A 21,836-nucleotide genomic window follows, 5' to 3' on the forward strand; every position below is an offset into this window, starting at 1 on the left:
ACGTTCAAATGATGCTTCCAGAATTTCTGATTTAATTCGAGGGTAATGCAAGGAAACAGCGGTGGTATCACCGCACACGATAATGCCTACTTAGCCGGTAAAATCCTACGCCCATATACAGGGTGAGTCACCTAACGTTACCGCTGGATATATTTCGTAAACCACATCAAATACTGACGAACCGATTCCACAGACCGAACGTGAGGAGAGGGGCTAGTGTAATTGTTTAACACAAATCATAAAAAAATGCACGTAAGTATGTTTTTTAACACAAACCTACGTTTTTTTTTAAAATGGAACCACGTTAGTTTTGTTAGCACATCTGAACATATAAACAAATACGTAATCAGTGCCGTTTGTTGCATTGTAAAATGTTAATCACATCCGGAGATATTGTAACCTAAAGTTGACATTTGAAACCTCCGACGTTCAGTTGCGTGTTGTAACAAACACGGGCCACGGTCGGCGAGCAGCATCTGCAGGGACATGTTTACGATGACGACCGTGTTTACGAGTGTGACTGTAGTGCACTGTTGTGGTTTAGTCTAGCTGTCGCAGTGTCCGCATGTAGCGCTTGCTGCTATCGTTATTCTGCATTCGTCTCCGCACGCAGACCAACTGTAGTACACCGTGTTACCAGACGTCTGTGGTAGTGTAGTGTTGTAGGAACTGTGACCATGGTGTATTCGAACTCTGAAAAGGCGGAGATGATACTCATCTATGGCGAGTGTCGACGAAATGCAGCTGAAGCCTGCAGGGTGTATGCAGAACGGTACCCGGACAGAGGGCATCCAACGTGCCGCAAATTGCAAAATATCCACCGCCAACTGTATGCAACAGGTATGGTCGTAGCACGCAAACGGGTCCGTAACAGGCCCGTCACAGGAGAAGCGGGTGCAGTTGGTGTGTTAGCTGCTGTTGCCATGAACCCACACATGAGTACACGGGACATTGCGAGAGCGGGTGGACTGAGTCAAAGTAGTGTCATGCGCATACTGAATCGTCACCGCTTTCACCCGTTTCATGTGTCGCTACATCAGCAATTACATGGTGATGACTTTAATCATGGAGTGCAATTCTGTCAATGGGCATTAACAGAGAATGCGTTGCAGTTCTACCTGTTTACCGATGAAGCGGGTTTCACAAACCACGGGGCAGTGAATCTACGGAACACGCATTCCTGGTCCGTGGACAATCTTCGCTGGCTCAGACAGGTAGAGCGACAGCGACCGTGGACTGTAAATGTATGATGCGGAATCATTGGCGACCACCTCATTGGTCCTCACTTCATTGCAGGGGCCCAAACAGCTGCAATATGCATCGCGTTTCTACAGAATGATCTGCCAACGTTGCTCGAAAATGTCCCACTGGAAACGCGTCGACGTATGTGGTATCAGCATGATGGTGCACCTGCACATTCCGCAATTAACACTAGGCTGACCCCTGACAGGATGTTCGACAGGCGTTTCGTAGGACGTGGAGGACGCATAAATTGGCCAGCCCGTTCTCCTGATCTTACACCTCTAGACTTCTTTCGGTGGGGTACGTTAAAGGAGAGAGTGTACCGTGATGTGCCTACAACCCCAGAGGATATGAAACAACGTGTTGTGGCAGCCTGCGGCGACATTACACCAGATGTACTGCGGCGTGTACGACATTCATTACGCCAGAGATTGCAACTGTGTGCAGCAAATGATGGCCTCCACATTGAACATCTATTGGCCTGCCACACTCTATTCCACTCCGTAATTGAAAACGGAAACCACGTGTGTACGTGTACCTGACCCCTCATGGTAATGTACATGTGCGTCAGTGAAAAAGACTAATAAAAAGGTGTTAGCATGTGGACGTAATGTGCTGTTCCAGTCTCTTCTGTACCTAAGGTCCATCACCGTTCCCTTTGGATCCCTACGTAATTCGGTGCTCTCCGATACACACGATCGAACAGCGGAGGAGTGGTACTCAAGCGTCAACTTTAGGTTACAATATCTCCGGATGTAATTAACATTTTACAATGCAACAAACGGCACTGATTACGTATTTGTTTATATGTTCAGATGTGCTAACAAAACTAACGAGGTTCCGTTTAAAAAAACGTAGGTTTGTGTTAAAAAACATACTTCCGTGCATTTTTTTATGGTTTGTATTAACCAATTACACTAGCCCCTCTCCTCACGTTCGGTCTGTGGAATCTATTCGTCAGTATTTGATGTGGTTTACGAAATATATCCAGCGGTAATGTTACGTAACCCACCCTATATATCATTGGGTGCATCTGCAAATATCCATAATAATAATTACTTTGTCGTTTAAAATTACGGGAAAACGTATCACAATTTTCGTCTATTTGTGCTACATTCCATCGATAGTAATTATTACGAAGGCTATCAAAAAGTGTCCTTTCGAAGGACGTACAGTCTAGAATCGGTATACCAATTAGGCAAAATCGTCGTTGAGCTTTGAGGCAATCCCAACACACCAAGTTGAAGATCAAGCAGTACACGAGCTGTCACGTCAGCCGAACAGTCCATGGTTAACCATTTTAAAAGTGCTGCGAACAGTTGTGAAATGATATCCAAGTTGTAGATGTAGGTGTTCGGCACACTGAGCAACGTTTGCATGTACGTCTCTGTAACTCTCTGCTGCACATCATCGTCCGATAGGAATTGTCGACCATTCAAGGCTTTTTTTAAGGGGCCGGAGGCACGATAATCGCATGGGTACAGATCAGGACTGTAGGGTGGGTGTTCGAGTATCTTCCATTTTAGTTGGCGTAATTTCTGCATTACGAAATTTGCGATATAGGGACGTGCATTATCTAAAAGCACCAGAACCCCTTGGCATACCATTCCACAACGGCAGTTTTTGACAGACATGCTGGACCACACACATTCTTCATTGTGTGATAGTTGTCTAACAGTGGTTGTCCTTCGGCAACCAAGCACAGAATAACACCAAGTTGTTCCGGTTTGGAAGCGTTTGGTAATAACGTGATTATAATTCACGTTTTCACATTTTCGGCACGCACATTGGAAAGACACGAATGCCACACTTAGGGGCCTATCCCTTGTCTACAAGTCTGTGCTTATACTGTATACGCCCATCGTTGCAAATACGCTGCAGCAATGTCCTCGATCGTCCTCGTAATTCCATTAAGGACAGAGTGCGACTATATCGTTCCCAACGCACAGCGCCCGTGGAGGCGTACATGCGTGATTGACAGCTCCAAGATGGCGACGTGCTCTTTTTCCTGGTTTTTCCACAACATCTACTCGTCCAGTACGCTTCCACTGTACCAGCAGCTGCCTCACATCTGAGTGGTTATAATTAAACTATCGTTCCTTGAGCCAGTATATATGGATAATTATTTCCCTTCATGTACTGAACTTTATAGGAATGATACGATATTGCAGTGCCTATGTTATTCTGATTACGATGCAAAGTTCCTTTGGACATGCATGCAAATCGGGAAATATATGAAATAAGCGACACTGACAAAAGGCAGATTGTTACTGCGCGGCACCTGGGAACGAGTATTTTGGAAACATTGAAGCGGTTCCGCTCTTCCCATGCTACTGTCTTGAACATCCATGGAAAGTACTTTAAAGACGGTGAAACCAAGAGTAGGAGGAGACAAGTTTTTGGAACGTCTGCCCCGCATGATGGCACATGGAGGTCGGGGGTCTTGCCCGTACTTCTGACGACAGGGTACGATGCTGGTGGAGGGACAAGTGCTAATAGGAACACCACTGAGCGCACATCGCTGAACGTGGGACTCCGCTGTGGAAGACCTATACGTGTTCATCTGTTAACGACATCTGCGACTCCAACAGGCACGGAAACATCGAGATTGGACCTTGGATCGACGGAAGCCTGTTGCCTGCTCGGGTGAATCATGCTTGTTGTTACGACAAGGCTTTGGTAAGCGGATAATCGAAACATGCACCGCACTACGGACGGAGGCTGGTGGATGCAGTACTACGCTCCATGGAACACTTACCTGGGTTTTTCTGGGAACTGTGTTAGTAATCGAAGGCACCATCATAGCTATGGACTACGTGGACACTGTATCCTTTCAGCTGAAGATCTTCCCCAACAGCTAAGGCATCTTCTAGCAGGCTATCTGTCCCTGCCACAGATTCGTGATACAGTGGTCTGAGGGGCATTACAGCTGAACTGACAATGATGTGTTGACCACTAAATTCTCCTGATATGAGCCCAATGGAACACATTTGGGACTCTATCGGAAGTCAGCCCCGCGCTCACAAATCTCCGACCCGCGATTTATAGCAATTTCTTTTAAAACGAAATAAATTATATTCGCTGCACGGATATCCCTAACAGTTAACTTCAAATACTGTTTATTTACGGATTTTTGGAGTCTACTGTCGGCGTTTCTGCGGTCAGAACGCGATTTGCGATTGCTGTTTGTATTGTACTTTGCGTCAATAAAGCGAGTGTTGTTCTCAGAATATCATTTTTGAATTGGTCATCTATATGACCTATATTAGTAATCTGATTACTGTAATCAAGTACACACATCAAAAAAAGTTTTGCATCACCCCGGAACCCAGAACTCCTGAACATAGACGTTGACTGTGGATATTGTATCACAGACACCGTTCCTTTTAATGTTCAGAGATGTCACTAAACCCACCCAAAGATGTAAACAACCGTGCGTCAGCAGCGCCTATTAGACGTAGGGGGTCCAACAGCCGATCACTTCCAGGCATTCCAACAGGAAGTAGGAACACCGCTCCTGTTGTCTGTAGTTCAACCACGCCTAGATGGTCAATGCCGCTGTTCGATCGCGTACGCATTGTTACTTTGTGCCAGGAATGGCTCTCAACAACTGAAGCGTCCAGGCGTCTCACAGTGAAACAAAGCGATGTTGTTCGGACTTGGGGAGATACAGAGAGACAGGAACTGTCCATGTCATGCCCCGCTCAAGGGCTACTACTGCAGTGGATGACAGCAACCTACGGATTGTGGGTCGGCGGAACCCTGACAGCAACGCCGTTATGTTGAATAATGCTTTTCGTGCAGCCACAGGACGTCATGTTGCGACTCAAACTGTGCGCAATAGGCTGCATGAGCCACAACTTTACTCCCGACGTCCTTAGCGAGGTCCATCTTTGCAAACCATGACAGACACCATGCAACGCGGTACAGATGGGCCCAACAACATGCCGAATGGATCGCTCAGGATTGCCATCACATTCTCTTCAAAGATGAATGTCGCATATGCCTTCAACCAAATAATCGTCGGAGACGTGTTTGGAGGCGACCCGGTCAGGTTTAACGCCTTAGACACAGTGTCCAGCGAATGCAGCAAGGTGGAGGTTCCCTGCTGTTTTGGAGTGGCATTATGCGGAGCCGACGTACGCCACTGGTGGTCATGGAAGGCGCCATAACAGATGCACATTACGTGAATACCATCCTCCGACCAATAGTGCAACCATATCGGAAGCATACTGGCGAGACATTCGTCTTCAGGACTTCCTTCAGGATAACGACATCGCTCGAATAGAGTGGCCAGCATACTTTCCACACATGAGCCCTATCGAATATGCCTGGCATAGATTGAAAAGGGCTGTTTATGGACGACGTGACCTACCAATCATTCTGAGAGATCTAGAGCGAATCGCCGTTGCGGAGTGGGACAATCTGGACCAACAGTGCCTTGATGAGCTTGTGGATAGTATGCCACGACGAATACAGTCATGCATCAGTGCAAGAGGAGGTGTTACTGTGTATCAGAGGTACCGGTGTGTGCAGCGATCTGGACTAACATATCTGAAGGTCTCGCTGTATGGTGGTACAACATGCAATATGTGGTTGTCAGGAGCAATAAAAAGGTCGGAAACGGTGTTTATGTTCATCTCTATTCCAGTTTTCTGTGCAGTTTCCAGAATAGAGGTGATGCAAAACGGTTTTTGATATTTGTACTTTTGTTTTAGGAATCACGATTTTTTCCTCAAAGCCTCCTATCAAGTGTATTTATTCGCAACGGATATTGCTTGAAGACGATTTCAACTGTACAAATACAAACTGTTATCGAAATAATATATAAAAGAATTGTTCAACGAATAATGGCTCTTTTTACGTCTTGTCAATCACGTTTACATACTCCATATAGAAAATAAGATAGGGGTATTCGTAATTTACGTAAAAAACTAGCAGTTCCGTAAAACGAGAAAATTATGTCAGTCCATGTATCTAAGACTGAATTCTCTCACCTTTTTACTGTAATAATCACTATGCAATTCATGCCATCAGCACAATAATTTTGACTGTGCGTTCACGAGTTGTGACATTTATTAACGAAAGACCTACGAACGTGCTTGGTGCTGCTCCCAATGATCTTATCTGTGGCGTCAGATATATTCCTATTTTTATTTTATTTAATTATAAGTTAATTTTTTTAAACAATTAAAACGTATATATCAGAGGGAACAGGAAGAAAGATCTGTGTTAATTGCAAGAGATAATCTCTGAAATTAATCACACTAATTACGTATGCAAATGCAGTCTTTCGTATACATCAGTAGCAGTCAACCTGGTCCCATATCATCTACTATTGCGCGTTCCAGCATTTATGTTGGGCGGTAGACGGTAGAGATTTTAAAACCATTTTCATAAGGTTTTCATAAAAGTCTGACGCAACGTATCTGGTATGTAATTATTATTATTATGGGCTTTAACTTATGTAACTGTTCTTTATTAAAGTGAAGTTACTACCCTGCTTTATAAAACACAATTACTGTGGAAGCGGTGGGCGGTTAGAAAATTTTACTACTAACAGAGATAGAGTGGGCGGGTTGGTAGGAAAGGTTGAGTACCCTTAGTATATATTCTTGTATGCAGCACTGTTTCGAATTTTGTTTATGACATCTCAACAGCATGGTCAGTGCTAAAATATATCAGGTAAAAATGCAGACGATTCGTTATTACGTAGCATTTTATACAGCTGTACAGATCTTTCTTAAAACAGTAACGTAGAATAATGAATAAGGTCTATATAGCTAGGTTATTAAGTTCGAAACAGCTTATCTGAACGAGTCCACATATGTAGAGCCTAGTACGGAAAATGTTTTATGTAATTAGATATACCAACCGTGTGAGGATTTTCATTTAACGTGCATCTGGGCAATGTTACCGCCATACATTATTACAAAAATTTGATTTGTGCGTTAACTGTGTAGTTTTTCTTGCCAGTCAGTTGCTAAATGCGATGCTGGCGCTGCAAGAAAACCCATTTCTTGGCAGACTATGCCTCCCTTGCTCCTTCCATTATTTCCGAAAACAATTACTTGTGGATGCTGGAAAGTAATGTCTGCGATTTTTTATGTGAAAACCATTAAAGCTTTTCAAATATAAAAAACTTTATTAATATGCTACATCTTCATTCTCCATGTCTACATATTTATTTCTCAACATAGACTCATGCTCATAAATAAGGATAATTGCAGAATGTGGTGCCACACAACGTGGCACGACACAAAACAGGCGCTAATAGCATAGGCACATCACACACGACACAGATCTGTAAGTCCACAGTATTGGTGGTAAGTTGAGAAAACCGTCCCGAAACACATGTGCTACAAAACGCTACTGTTTCCTGCTCATGTACCCCGACATCAATATTGGATATAATAACCATGCATACGTACACAGGCCGCACAACGGGTTGGCATACTCTGGATCAGGTGGTCGAGCAACTGCTGGGGTATAGCCTCCCATTCTTGCACCAGTGCCTGTCGGAGCTCCTGAAGTGTCCTACGGGTTTCAAGACGTGCAGTGATACGTCGACCGAGAGCATCCCAGACGTGCTCGATCGGGTTTAGGTCTGGAGAACATACAAGCCACTCCATTCGCCTGGTATCTTCTGTTTCAAGGTACTCCTCCACGATGGTAGCTCGGTGGGGCCCTGCGTTATCATCCATTAGGAGGAAGGTGGGATCCACTGCACCCCTGAAAAGACGGACATACTGATGCAAAATGACGTCCCGATACATCTGACCTGTTACAGCTCCTCTGTAAAAGACATGCCGGGATGTGCGTACACCAATCATAACCCCCCTCCCCCCCCGCCCCAAACCATCAAACCACGACCTCCATACAGGTCCCTTTCAAGGACATCGAGGGGTTGGTATCTGGTTCCTGGTTCACGCCAGATGAAAACCCGGCAAGAATCACTGTTTAGACTATACCTGGACTCGTCCGTGAACATAACCTGGGACCACTGTTCCAATGACCATGTACTGTGTAATTGACACCAGGCTTTACGGGCTCTCCTTTGACCAGGGGTCAATGGAATGCACCTTGCAGGTCTCCGGGCGAATAAATCATGTCTGTTCAGGCGTCTGTAGACTGTGTGTCTGGAGACAACTGTTCCAGTGGCTGCGGTAAGGTCCCGAGCAAAGATACCTGCAGTACTCCGTGGCCGTCTGCGGGCACTGATGGTGAGGTATCAGTCTTCTTGTGGTGTTGTACACTGTGGACGTCCCGTACTGCAGCGCCTGGACACGTTTCCCGTCTGTTGAAATCGTTTCCATAATCCTGAGATCACAATTTGTGGCACACGGAGGGCCCGTGCTACGACCTGCTGTGTTTGACCAGCCTCCAGTCGCCCTAGTATTCTACCCCTCATAACGTCATCAATATGTGTTCTTTGAGCCATTTTCAACACACAGTAACCATTAGCACGTCTGAAAACGTCTGCACACTTACTCGCTGCACCGTACTCTGACATGCACCAACACACCTCTGCGTATGTGGACTGCTGCCAGCGCCACCATGCGACGACCGCACGTCAAATGCACCGCATGGTCATACCCCGAGGTGATTTTAACCCGCAAACCGCCCACCAGAGCGTTGTTTCACCATTTATCAGCATTATCCTTAATTTATGAGCGTAAGTGTAGTTATCCTGGCGACTACCACATTTCTCCCAAAGAGAGCCCTGTTTGTTGATACCGTAACGTAGAGACGTCCTTTAAGATGATTTTTAAGTTTCGAATCAGATGAGAATCGAGTGGGGCCAAGTCGTGACTCTATGGATGATGATAGATGACAGCGAACCCAAGGCATCGGGTTGATGCTGATGTCGGAGCACTCGTGTCTGTAGTCTGGCACTGTCATGCTGTAGGAGAGAGTGCTGCAGGTGTGGACGAACTCTTCTAGTTCGAAACTATTACATCACGCTGCTTCTCGAGCACTGACATTTACACGCTAGAATTCCGAGCGCGTTAGCGGCACAGGCCGCAAATGTGTAGACAAGTAGAATAAAGATGTAGATTTTCAATAACATTTGTTTTGTTTAAAAAGCATTATGAATTTTCGCATGAAAAATTCGGAGGCATTACTTTTCAGTACGACCTCGTAATTTGTTTAGCAACGTCGTGGAATAAAAGACACAGAAGTTGTGTGCGGGTTAACTTTTGTACAGCTATAGAAACTTAGCTGTAAGTATTAGGAGACTCACAATATGTAGGTAATCAATATGGTTAGTCAATCAGCCATCAAGAAGCAGTGGAGCGGAGGTTCCGGAGAGCAGCCAGTACGCACCTGCAGGGGCGCGGGCAGACCTTCTCGTATCCTGGCGAGCAGCAGCTGCACGGCCGTGGCGAACAGCTTGCCCATGTCCGCGATGACGGTCAGCGTCAGCGGGATTCCCACCAGCCCGAACAGGATGCAGAAGACACGCCCCCAGAACGTCACCGGCACAATGTTGCCGTAACCTGCCGGCAGAGCGCACCGCATGCAGCAACTACGTCGATTAACCTCATATCGTCAACAAGAAAAACACTAGCCACCTATTCCATGATTTACATGAATTCCACCGCCACATACGTCGCAAAACTTATTTCACTTTCACTTTCTGGGTAGGTAGCGTTTTTTAATGAAACCACGCCCTATCCTGCCCAACATCTCCAGTACTAACGCATCCGTCCCCAAAAACAACACTGTCTGACCTCTCTCATTACAACCATGCTCACACGGTTAGTCTTCTCCAACGCTCTCATCAGCTCTGCCTATGTACACTATGTGATCAAAGAGTATCCGGACACCTGGCTGAAAATTACTTACAAGTTCGTGGCGCCCTGCATCGGTAAGGGTTGAATTCAATATGGTGTTAGCCCACCCTTAGCCTTCACGACAGCTTCCACTCTCGCAGGCATATGTTCAATTAGGTCCTGGAAGGTTTCTTGGGGGATAGCAACCCGTTCTTCACGGAGTGCTGCACTGAGGAGCAGTATCGATGTAGGTAGGTGAGGATGGCACAAAGTGGGCGTTCCAAAACATCCCAAAGGTGTTCCATAGGATTGAGGTCAGGATATTGTGCAGGCCAGTCCATTACAGGGATGTTATTGTCGTGTAACCACTCCGTCACAGGCCGTGCATTATGAAAAGGTGATCGATCGTGTTGAAAGATGCAATCGCCATCCCCGAATTTCTCTTTAACTGTTGGAGGCAAGGAGGTGCTTAAAACACCAATGTAGGCTTGTGCTGTGATAGTACCACGCAAAACAACAAGGGGTGCAAGTCCCTCCACGAAAAACACGACCACACCATAGTACCACCGCCTCTGAATTTTACTGTTGGCAATACACAAGCTGGTAGATAACGTTCATTCGCCGTAACCACACCCTGCCATCGGAATCGCCGCATTGTCTACCGTAATTCGTCACTCAACACAACGTTTCTCCACTTTTCAATCGTCCAATGTTTACGCTCCTTACACCAAGCGAGGCGTCGTTTGGCATTTACCAGCGTGATGTGTGGCTCAGCCGCTTGACCATGAAATCCAAGTTTTCTCACCTCCCGCCTAACTGTCATAGTGCTCGCAGTGGATCCTGATGCAGTTTGGAATTCCTGTGTGATGGTCTGGATAGATGTCTGCCTATTACACATTAAGACCCTCTTCAACTGTCGGCGGCCTCTGTCAGTCAACAGACGAGGTCGGCCTGTATGTTTTTGTGCTGTACTTGTCCCTTCACGTTTTCAGTTCACTATCACATCGGAAACAGTGGACCTAGGGATGTTTAGGAGTGAAGAAATCTCGCGTACAGACGTATGACACAAGTGACACCCAATCACCTGACCATGTTCGAAGTCCGTGAGTTCGGCGGACCGCCCCATTCTGCTCTCTCACGTTGTCTAATGACTGCTGAAGTCGCTGATATGGAGTTCATGGCAGTTAGTGGCAGCACAATGCACCTAATACGAAAAACGTATGGTTTGGAGGTGTCCGGATACTTTTGATCACATATTGTATTTCATCGTCAATTTCCTTCCTACAGTTTACCCAGGGCTCATCATCAAACTTACGTTTACGTCGCATCCCCGCCCACAGTTATCACATTTTTGTTCCTGTCTTTTACTGCACAGTACAGTAAGATTTTGTTACTGGAGGCTACGGAGTAGGTAGGATCACGGGGGAGTCTCATCAAACGACGCGCCAGGTTGTCACATAGCGTGAGAACGGCAGGGCGAGCAAGAAACGTATCGTACTGGCTGTTGGGATTCACCTACAATGGTGATCGCCAAGTAGGGATTTTTTTATTATTTGTATTTATCGGTAACTATTAATGTACTGCTGTGGCCGTGCTGGTGACGTCACTTGCACTGAGAACTCGTTACTAATGATTTCAATATCATCTCAGTTCATCAGGAAATACTAATTACAAACTTTAATTACGTTCAGTGCTGATTGATGGAAAGAGTGGACCTATCACTATTGTGCCCTGAGAAGACAGGCGCCAAATTGCCAAGATAGCTCATTACTAATCTACGATCGGTTTCCGACGAAGTAATACGTGAACCTGCCTATACGATGTTGTATTAATCCAAGGTAGTCTACGATCGGTTTTAGTGGTGGCAACACGCGAACTAGAGTGTGAAGTGCAACTCACCGTAAAAACGAAATTAATTGTTAGAGTTGCCTCGGAAAATATACTAGCGCCACCTCATGTGTATTCTAAGATAGTGTGAAGCACTTGTTGACTTTTGCGGTGCTCGACAACTAATGATTAATGACCTGGAATCTTGTTATGAAATTTAATGGTAGACTGACTCTACAAATCGCTTTACTAATTTTGCGATTGGTGAAATGAAACAAAATTAATTGGCATCCTGACATTTTGCGAGGCTCATTGTGCTTAAGCATTTAAACCTACACACTTGCCACATTATTATGTACTGTTTATAGCACAAACGTTAGAGCTCGCCACCGACGGAGAAGAAACCAGTTGGACAACGTCTGTAACACGCGAGGTAAGCAAATTGGCTACAGTTCTGTTACGAGAAGTTGGAGGTGGACACACTGGACTTTCATTTGTAAATCACACGTAGCGTCCTTGTGCGTCCCTGTGTACATATTGTGGCAGGCGATATTTCGAACATTCATTCCTGTGTGCTGTGATAGTGTTACACTTGGCATTTCTTGTATGGGGAAATGCATTTAAACAACGGTTAATTTTAATATGAGGCATTAAACCCTCATTATAGTGTTTCACCAGACACACAACTTATTTACAGCTTAGCCCAAGCAGCTCCTGTAACAACTCCCTCAACAACCTGACAACTCCAACCGTATCAGCATCACAATCACAAGCATTCATCACCATAGCATAATTCTGAGTTGTTCAAACAATTATGTTCACCCGTTTTTGCTCTTCGTATTACTGCTAGTCTTAGCAATAACGAATTGACCTTTTAATTTAGTTTGCATATTTTCACTGAATAATGTCGTGTGGAACAATTTTCTGGGGTAACTTATAGCTGAAAAAGAAAGTACTGATTACACAAAAGTGAACAACATGAACGATATGTGCTGTTCAACCGCAGTCATCTTGTAGGTACCTCTTCATGCAGCTAGGCATTCTAACTGCATCTTCACAACATACACACATACTAATCAAATTCGTCATAAATAATTCATCAGAATTTGAGAAGAATGGAGATGTCCATAGCTATAACACTAGACGAAGAACTGACCTTTATAGCTCATTACTAAAGCAACTCAGAAAGGAGTCCAATGTGCATCACAAAAAATTTTGAACTTTGCCCAGTAACTTAAAATGTTAGTAAAACAAGTTTTACATCTAACCTACATTCATTTCTTCCGGACTGTGGCTGGCCAGCATGTAGCCGTCCACTGAAAGAACTCCGTTTAGATAGCCTGAAAGCTGAATCGTCCCGCGCAATTTCATAAAAAAATCACTGAAATTATCTGTGGGCCGTTTAAAACTCCTAAGCACAATTTTTTTATATTCTCGAGTTTTTATTTCTAACTCTGTAACATTCAAATTCTGTATGTTTTAAAAGCAACACAGCGTTGTTGCCCCTCAGTCCCATAACAGAGTAAAATAATGATAGCAACCAATACAGTTATACTGCAGTCTGAGACTTGCGAATCGAGGGAAACAGTACATTTGGCTCGGCAGCGCACACCGTTCGCCGTCTGCTCCACGGCAGTCCAAGGAGGTCGTTGTGTAAGACGAAGCCGCACTGAAAGATCACACAGCCATGTGCGGCTTCGACGTTTACATTTATTGTTTATTTAGTCTGGTAAGATTAGAGCCTTCAAACCCTCTTTTCTGTCGAACCACGGTCTTATGTATACAACAATTTTTCGCATCACAGTTTGTTCATACGACGATAGTAATAATAATACTGTAAATAATAAGGCAATAATGGAAGTAAAATAACGATCTGAAACAAAACTTGCACACATGTAGGCCCCTTTTAAGAAATAATACTAAGTAGGAACTAAAAGCGACAATTGCAATACACGGCTACGGCTACTACTACTACTACTACTACTACTACTACTAATAATAATAATAATAATAATAATAATAATGATAATAATGTGTGGAGGTAATTATTGTCAGAAAAGAAAAATGAACTCAAACAATAAGCTCCACCAGTAAGGAGACATTTTGAAAATACAGGAAGGCAGTAGGTTCAAGCTTCAGGAATCAAAAAAAGAAATAAACGTGTGCGGTGGAATGGTAATTGCACGGAAACAGTCAAGGCTCGTTTAACTATTACAAAAAAATCTATACGCGCAAGAAACAAGAAGAATGGGAATATATTAATCCCAACGAACACAAACGCGAAAGCAAACACGCATTGAGAAACGAAAGTGTTTAAAGGAATTATTGAAGAAGATGGAGTAAATCCATCAATGAAGTGAGACACACGAGTATTACACAAATTTTGAAAAGACGGTATATGGATACAAATTCCCCTCCTCCGAGTTCAAAAGACAGATGTAATCTTACAAACATCTGAAAAAGAAAACTTTGAAAGCCTTGCTGGATGCTTTAAGAAACTTCTAAATTATGCACAACAGTTGCGATGAGATAAAACATAATATCCACAGACTGAAAAACAACAGATACATACAGATACATACTAACAAAATTATCTAAGGTTTTGCATTAAATACCAATAGTTTCTACACAAAAACATAGAAAAAATTTGGGACAAAGAAGAATTATAAGACCATTTGAAATTAGGCTTAATTCTTCCTCTGCTTAAGAAAGGAAACATTACAGGAAAGGATAGATAATGTGACATCTCATTACTCCCAGCAACGTACAAGCCTCCGTATCGTCCATCCCGGAAAGGTCAGCCGGCCGGTGTGGTCGAGCGGTTCTAGGCGCTTCAGTCTGGAACCGCGCGACCGCTACGGTCGCAGGTTCGAATCCTGCCTCGGGCATGGATGTGTGTGATGTCCTTAGGTTAGTTAGGTTTAACTAGTTCTGAGTTCTAGGGGACTGATGACCTCAGCAGTTAAGTCCCATAGTGCTCAGAGCCGAGCCGAAAAGGTCGGTCAACAGTAGAATAAATACCGAAACTGAAAACATTAATAACGTATTACATGTTGAGACGAATTATTTGTATTCTGAGATTAAGAAAATGTGTGTGTCCACCATCTTAAAGTATAGAAAGGCGTATTATTGCCTAGATCGTGATGTGCTGCTTAACACAATGGCAGAGTTTACGAGGGTGGGTAACTCCTAGGGACTATAAGAACAACCCTGATTAACACCATGAACAAAACTAAATTCTAAGGAGGTTTTCTCTGAACTTTTAGAAATCAGTACAATAGTTCAACTGTACCGAAAGGGGTAATACAACAAACAAGCTTGCTAATATCGTTTTAACGAAACCGAAAAGAATGTCAAATATCAGGGACAATACAAAAGAGTTAAACACCAGATACGGAACAAGAAATGCAATGATTACAGCCAGTGGACAAGAGAGCTATTTAAGTGATAACTTTAAAGAATGGAAATAACTTTCAAAATTACATGAAACAATTAAAACGAAGTATTTTCCATAAATACCAAAGTTGATTATTAAACTCAGTCACCTGTCTTTCTGCATGAGTGATGTTTTTAGATAGAAAACAGACGTCTATCTTACTCAGTATACTGGGTAAATATTATAAAACGTAGTTTACGAAAAAAGTCGAAACAAAAAATACATTCTGAGGTAGAAAAAATTGCGGACATGACTAACAAATGCAGAGTTGAATTTGATGGTCACGTAAGAAGAATGTATGCCCTAAGTGGATGAAAAGTTTATACAACAACTTTTTTATTTCAAAACTAAAACACACTATTGCGATAGATGATTATCGAAAAAGAAATAGAGCAAAGGGGAATACCACCTCAAGTCACAAAACCGGAACATCTTCTGTACAGCTGCAGTGACGTTTGTGACTTTCCGGGTTGGTCAATGAACGACTAATGCTATGATACGAACGCCTTGTTTAACTCAGCGCATTGATGAACAGTCTCTGTTTTAATCGAAAAAAGTCATAAAAACTGAAATCTTATCGTAGTGCTTAGATGGATGACTATCGAAGTAAATAACTAGCAGGAGTAGAAGATACTGAGTTGTAATATTTCACTTTTTATATATCCATGAATGCATTTGTGAATTCCACGAGAGAGAAATTAATGTAGACTGGCAGCATAAAGACTGGGATATGACACGTACATTTTGAACAGTAACGTAATAAACATTGGCCTGTTCGTTACTCTAAGTAACCAACGTGACGACTATATCGGCATACCGTTGGCCATATATTGACAGTGAAGGGAGTAGACAATGGTATTTCCGTGAGTCTGAGGCAAGTATATCGAGTTACAAATATGAGGAGCGATCAAAAAGTTTCCGTTTGGAGGCTTTGCTGCAGCGTAAATCCAAAGTAGCTGGTATATAAGCACTGACATGTAGATAACGGATTAGTGTGGCAGTCACATCTTTCCGGCGTGCGTGTAGAAACATTAACCATGGCGAAATTATTACCAACTGTCCCTAAACAGGACCAACGTGCTGGTTTTTTTTTCTTGGCTGCTGCCGAAGGACAAACATCGGTACAAGTCCGTCGGAGGATTAAGAATTTTAATATTTGTTGAAAACCACCGTTGTTAAATGGCACGCTAAGTTCTGTATTGTTTCATGATAATGCACGTCCCCATGTCGCAAATGTTGTAACGCAGGAGTTAAGCCAACTCAAGTGGCAGACACTAGAGCTCCCGCATTACATTCTTGACCTCTCCCTAAGCGATTACAACGCTTTCGGTCCGTAAAAAAAGGTGTTGAAAGGTCGACAGCTCCCGTCGGGCAGGAATGTGAAACAGGCAATTACGGACCTTTTCATGCAGCAGTAGACGATGCTTTTCCAAACTGATGCCTTCAACTTGGTGCGGCCGTGGAATTATTGCCTCACGGCTAACGGCGATTTTGCCTGATTCCCATACCTACGCTGGACTGTACGGCCTTCGAACTGAAACTTTTTATCGGCCTTTACACTATTCTTAGTCACATATTAATACAAGAAACGTTAATCGGAGACAGTCGGCTAGAGTAGAAAAGTTCCACGACTTGAGTGGAGACAAGACACACATTTCGAAGAAATTAAAATCATAGAGAAATCGAGGCTAGTATCGCAAAATAAACTTCAGCTATACAGCTTCAAGTCGAGACTACAACACAAAATTACGAATTTATACACAGGGTGAACTCGAACTCACGGGATGGATTTTCAGAGTATTTTGGTATAAGAGACCAGTGGTGTCCTGTGGCTCGTTACAGAGGTAAATGTAATGACGACATCCGACAACAGTACAAATGGCTGATTCGCAGAGAAAGCCCAAGATCAAACAATAATGATTAATTCTGTTTTTTACCCCAATTGGCGTTATTTATGTGAAATATCGTCACGACAGTAAAAAAGCCTGTACTACGCACTCACCAAAACAAACACACAACACAGATTAATGCAACAACCCCGAGGTGCAGAAGTACCGTACTGTGGTGTCCATGCTGGAGCAGCTCAGCATACGTGTAGCGTCGTCAGACCGCTCTTGCACTTTTTTTTAGTGACACGCACACACACGAGGTGCACGTCAACCTCCATCAGTAAACCTGCTCATACTCCTGTATACCACTATTAACGTACAAGTAACACTGCCGGCAAATCCATCCGGAGACAGAACCGAAAGCACTACCCACAATCTTCCTGGCGAACAATAAAATTATCAGTAATGTTAACAAGAAGAATCGTGAATGAATGGAACAGGCCTGGTCCGAACACATGGCGTCGACATGGCACTGTGGTGCAGGCATTTTCAGTGCTCTACACATACGAAGTCGAATGGAGGCAAGAAATCAAAAGAAGTGCAATTATTTTGTAAAGAGCAGCAGGAGACCATGGGTCCCTTGTACCAAAATACTTAAGAAATATTGCTGAACGACTAGCGAAATTTTGACAGTCGGCACAATCATTGCCTTTAACTGCCATAAATACAAATACTAACCATCTGGATCTGATACTTCGTTAATTTGTAAAATCTTTGTTTCCATTCGTTCATCGCACTTTATTTTAGTCTTGTTTCAACTGATTTTATTTTCACTGCATGCAAATAGTACAACGTTAACATCAAAATGAAAGTAATTCAGATAATTTTCATTGGTATTTGTTACATACTGAGCCCTTCTTTTGCTATAAGTTAAGATCCCGTTGACGTGGATATCATCAAGAATGCAGCTTTAACACAGTTTCAGATGGATGGAAAGGCAATGAATCATCTAGTTAAAGGATAATATTTGCCTGCTGTTGCTCAGGAGAAACAGAGAAATGCATTAGACGATGGATATGAATGTGAAGCCATTCGTTCTGTTAACAACGCTGTTAAATGGAAACGTTTTATTACGTCAACATACCACGCATTTACGAATCCACGTGTAGGCACAGTCGTTCGCATGTATCTGAGAAGTACATCTATCAGTTACAGGAACATGAAGTTACATTTTCATAAGAAGTTAATGCGTCACCTGATTACTAATTCCATGATTTCATTACAAAATAGCGAAATACGCAATCGGAATTTCAATTTAAATACTACTTCAGAAATATCTGCAGAATCGGTAGTAGAACCCAGATCCGCGACCGCCTCAATATTTCGCAATAAAGAATGAGTATCCGACGACATTTTAGCATCTTATGATCAGCGCCAATACAGAAAGGTTGATAATTTGATTCTGATAGATACTAGAGATTTTTTTAAAAAAATTCTTATGAAGCCAGAGAAATAATGGAAACAAACCAGACAATGCTACCGAGAAGCGCAATTCGCAGAATTCATCAAGAAGTGACGTCACAACAGCAATTACCATTACGTAAGAGGTCAAAACTGAGGGATAGATCACAAATAGCCAATTTTTCTTTTCTGACCGCCCTTACTAGTGGCTTTGGAAAAAGAAATATCGCTGATTGTAACAGCGGATTCCTGGTTACATGGAGTAAAAAGTGCGTTCAAAAAATAGTTGTTTTAGGGACCGATCAATTAGCTGTCTCCGGTGGCTGGAGATGTGATCCAGTTCTCTGCTGTATTGAATGCGATCATTCGAAAGTCGTGTTCTCGTCACAGAAAATGAATTGGAAATGATATTCGTTGGATGGAAAGACGTACAAAGGATGATCTCTGACGGGAATGAATGTTTCTGCAGTGTTTCATGTCAGGATGTACAGGTCGAGAAGAAATGACTGCACATAGGGTACTCGAAGTTTTCACCATCCCATCTAAAACAAATTTACGTAATTAATTTTGGTTCGTTTGTGATATGGATGAGTAAAACTGACAGGTTTAAACCAATACCAGTATTTTAGTTCCAAATAGCCGGTAGCTTTCGATATTTGTTTGGTCGCGGTTATGATGGGTTCTTTTTATTTCTTACTAATAAGCGGTTAACGACCAGTTATATCAGTTTGTCACAGCAGAATTCTTTATTGTAACGATTAATGATGATTCGCAAAATTTTCATTGCTCTGAAATATCGAGTTATTACACAAAATGGAAAAAGCTATCAGTGCTATTTTAATAACACCGACAGTGGATAACGAGGAACAAAAAAAATGGTTCAAATGGCTCTAAGCACTATGGGACTCAACTTCTGAGGTCATTAGTCCCCTAGAACTTAGAACTAGTTAAACCTAACTAACCTAAGGACATCACACACATCCATGCCCGAGGCAGGATTCGAACCTGCGACCGTAGCGGTCTCGCGGTTCCAGACTGCAGCGCCTAGAAGCGCACGGCCACTCCGGCCGGCTAACGAGGAACATACATATGACAAAAGAATGGGTAGGGCAATGCTGACAGAATAATGTAGCTGTTGTCCTTTTATTACCCAAAGCAGTGACCCTTAGGATTCCTGGGAAGAGTACAAGGTTTACGCCAGGCTTGTCATTTTTAGCCCAACAATATTTATCGTTGTTAGGAAATTGTGTGGATTCTGGAAGATTGGTATCATGTTAGAATGCCAGTGTTTATGATGAAAGTAGTATACTTACAGATAGAACGATTAGTTATGAACAAAGTGGACAGCAAATATTGGCTACTGGATTAATTCATTAATGAAATCATAACTATTGTCATGTGACTGTTTCTGGTAAATCTGCCTGCTATTTAAATTGTTCATTCGAATTTTTGAAAGAGCATTTGCAGTTTTGTAAGCAACAAATCAATTTTATTCAAATTCCCATTAAAAAGTTAATGAATATATTTGTCTGTAAGCGGGTGTTTCAATCGAAATAATTAAAGGAAAATGACGCTACACATCTTACAAAAAAGCTTGTTATCTGTCTGTCGTTTCTACATAGTAATAAAAGGGAAAGGAAATTAAGTCAAGGAAAGTAAATTGAAAACTTAATAATTCATTCACGGTTTTCAATAAAAATAGAAAATAGCTGATCTGCTACCTGTGTCTGCACAGTATGTCTATATCTGCTTGTAGTCCTCTGAATCGGTCAACTTCATATGAAAAATATGACTTCTCCATCCTCAGTTTTCACCCTTTAGCACTGAATATTCGTAATGCACAAACAGTGGTGCGATTCTCTACTACAACATGATTTTTGTGCAGACTTTAAAAAAATTGGAAGCCGCAGAAAAGTTCTGGTGATTTTGTCCAGTATTCAGCTTCCCTCCGCCCCCCTCCCCTTCCCCCCCCCCCCGACCCTGACCCCATACACTCCCACCTCACCCCCACCCGTATACCATACTTTTCGAGACGAGCAGCGAAAGACAGAAGGACGAAGTTTTCTTTTTTTTCCAAGCTTCTCGGCTGCTGCCCAGATCCAATCGGCGAACGTCCACGATATTTCGGAGAACAACCGTTCTGAGATCATCAGGTGGTGCATATGGAATGCGTCTGCTGCGTGCTGGAGGCATACATGCCTTTTTCCGTAGGAGCCCTTGACCCTGTTGATTAAATTATAAGTCACACGAATTTCAGTCGTTTCTTTGAAAATGAAATCCCGAAATTTATCGGTGGTAATCACGACTTAAGTTTATTAATAACTTATTTTATGTCCACTTTCAACGCAGTGTTCCGCTACTGCAGACTTGTTGGGCCGCCGTAGCGCTCTTGTTCTGTACATCGTTCTTCAGTTGTGCGGATCGTTTGTTTAATAAGTTTTTCGGCATTCACACGGAACTTTGTACATCTCCGCTTTTTTGAGACAGAGGTCGCCTTTCACTGTCCCTAAAAAGCTCTTATTTCGGCTCGCGTGCGGAAAACTGTAGTGTTTCGCAGTAATCTTACTATTTTTGACGATACACTGCCAGCAAACGGTGTGAAAGCGGTCTTCTACATCTAAATCTACATGGTTACTGTGCAATTCACACGTAAGTGCCCAGCAGAGGGTTCATCGAACCATTTCATACTACTTCTCTACCATTCCACTCTCGAATGGAGCATGGGGAAAAGGAACACCTAAATCTTTCCCGTCCGAGCTCTGATTTCTCTTATTTTATTATGATGATCGTTTCTCCCTACGTAGGTGGGTGTCAACAATATTATCGCATTCGTCGTCGTCTCCTTCTGTGTTTTCGTCCTCTGTGTCGTTCTTGGAGCTCTTGTGTCGCAAGGCCGCCCGAATCTGTCGGTTACTGTATCCATTCTCGTGTAAGATGGGTTCAAGGTGCCGCAGTTCTGCCATCAGACTTCGTTCGTCTGAAACGCAGTGTGCCCTGCGTATTGGAGTGCTGAGCACGCTGTTATTCTCCAAGGGATGGACAAGCGATCCGCACAATTGAAGATCGATGTACGAAACATGACGGCGGGCTGAAAGTAACTGAGCCCCCCCTCCCTTCCCCCCCCCCCCCCTCACACACACACACCAACTATCGCAGCACCACCAAGCATGGAGCGGGTGGCCTAAACTCTGGACCGGCAAATATAAATGCCTACAGCACGCAGCAGACATTTCATTCCATCAGCATCACCTCATGGTGAAACGG

The 21,836-nt window shown here is 43.1% G+C and overlaps 1 protein-coding gene across 1 annotated transcript in view; it reads right to left on the reverse strand.

The window, feature by feature from the left end:
- LOC124789484 (TWiK family of potassium channels protein 7) overlaps nt 1-21,836 on the reverse strand; it is a 467,723-nt gene that overhangs the window by 114,533 nt on the left and 331,354 nt on the right. Inside the window, exon 3 of the mRNA XM_047256863.1 lies at nt 9,571-9,743. Coding sequence (XP_047112819.1) covers nt 9,571-9,743 — 173 coding nt within the window. The remainder of the gene's footprint in view (nt 1-9,570; nt 9,744-21,836) is intronic.

This window comes from Schistocerca piceifrons, chromosome 3 (genome assembly GCF_021461385.2).
Source record: "Schistocerca piceifrons isolate TAMUIC-IGC-003096 chromosome 3, iqSchPice1.1, whole genome shotgun sequence".
In the NCBI taxonomy this organism is placed as follows: Eukaryota; Metazoa; Arthropoda; class Insecta; order Orthoptera; family Acrididae; genus Schistocerca; species Schistocerca piceifrons.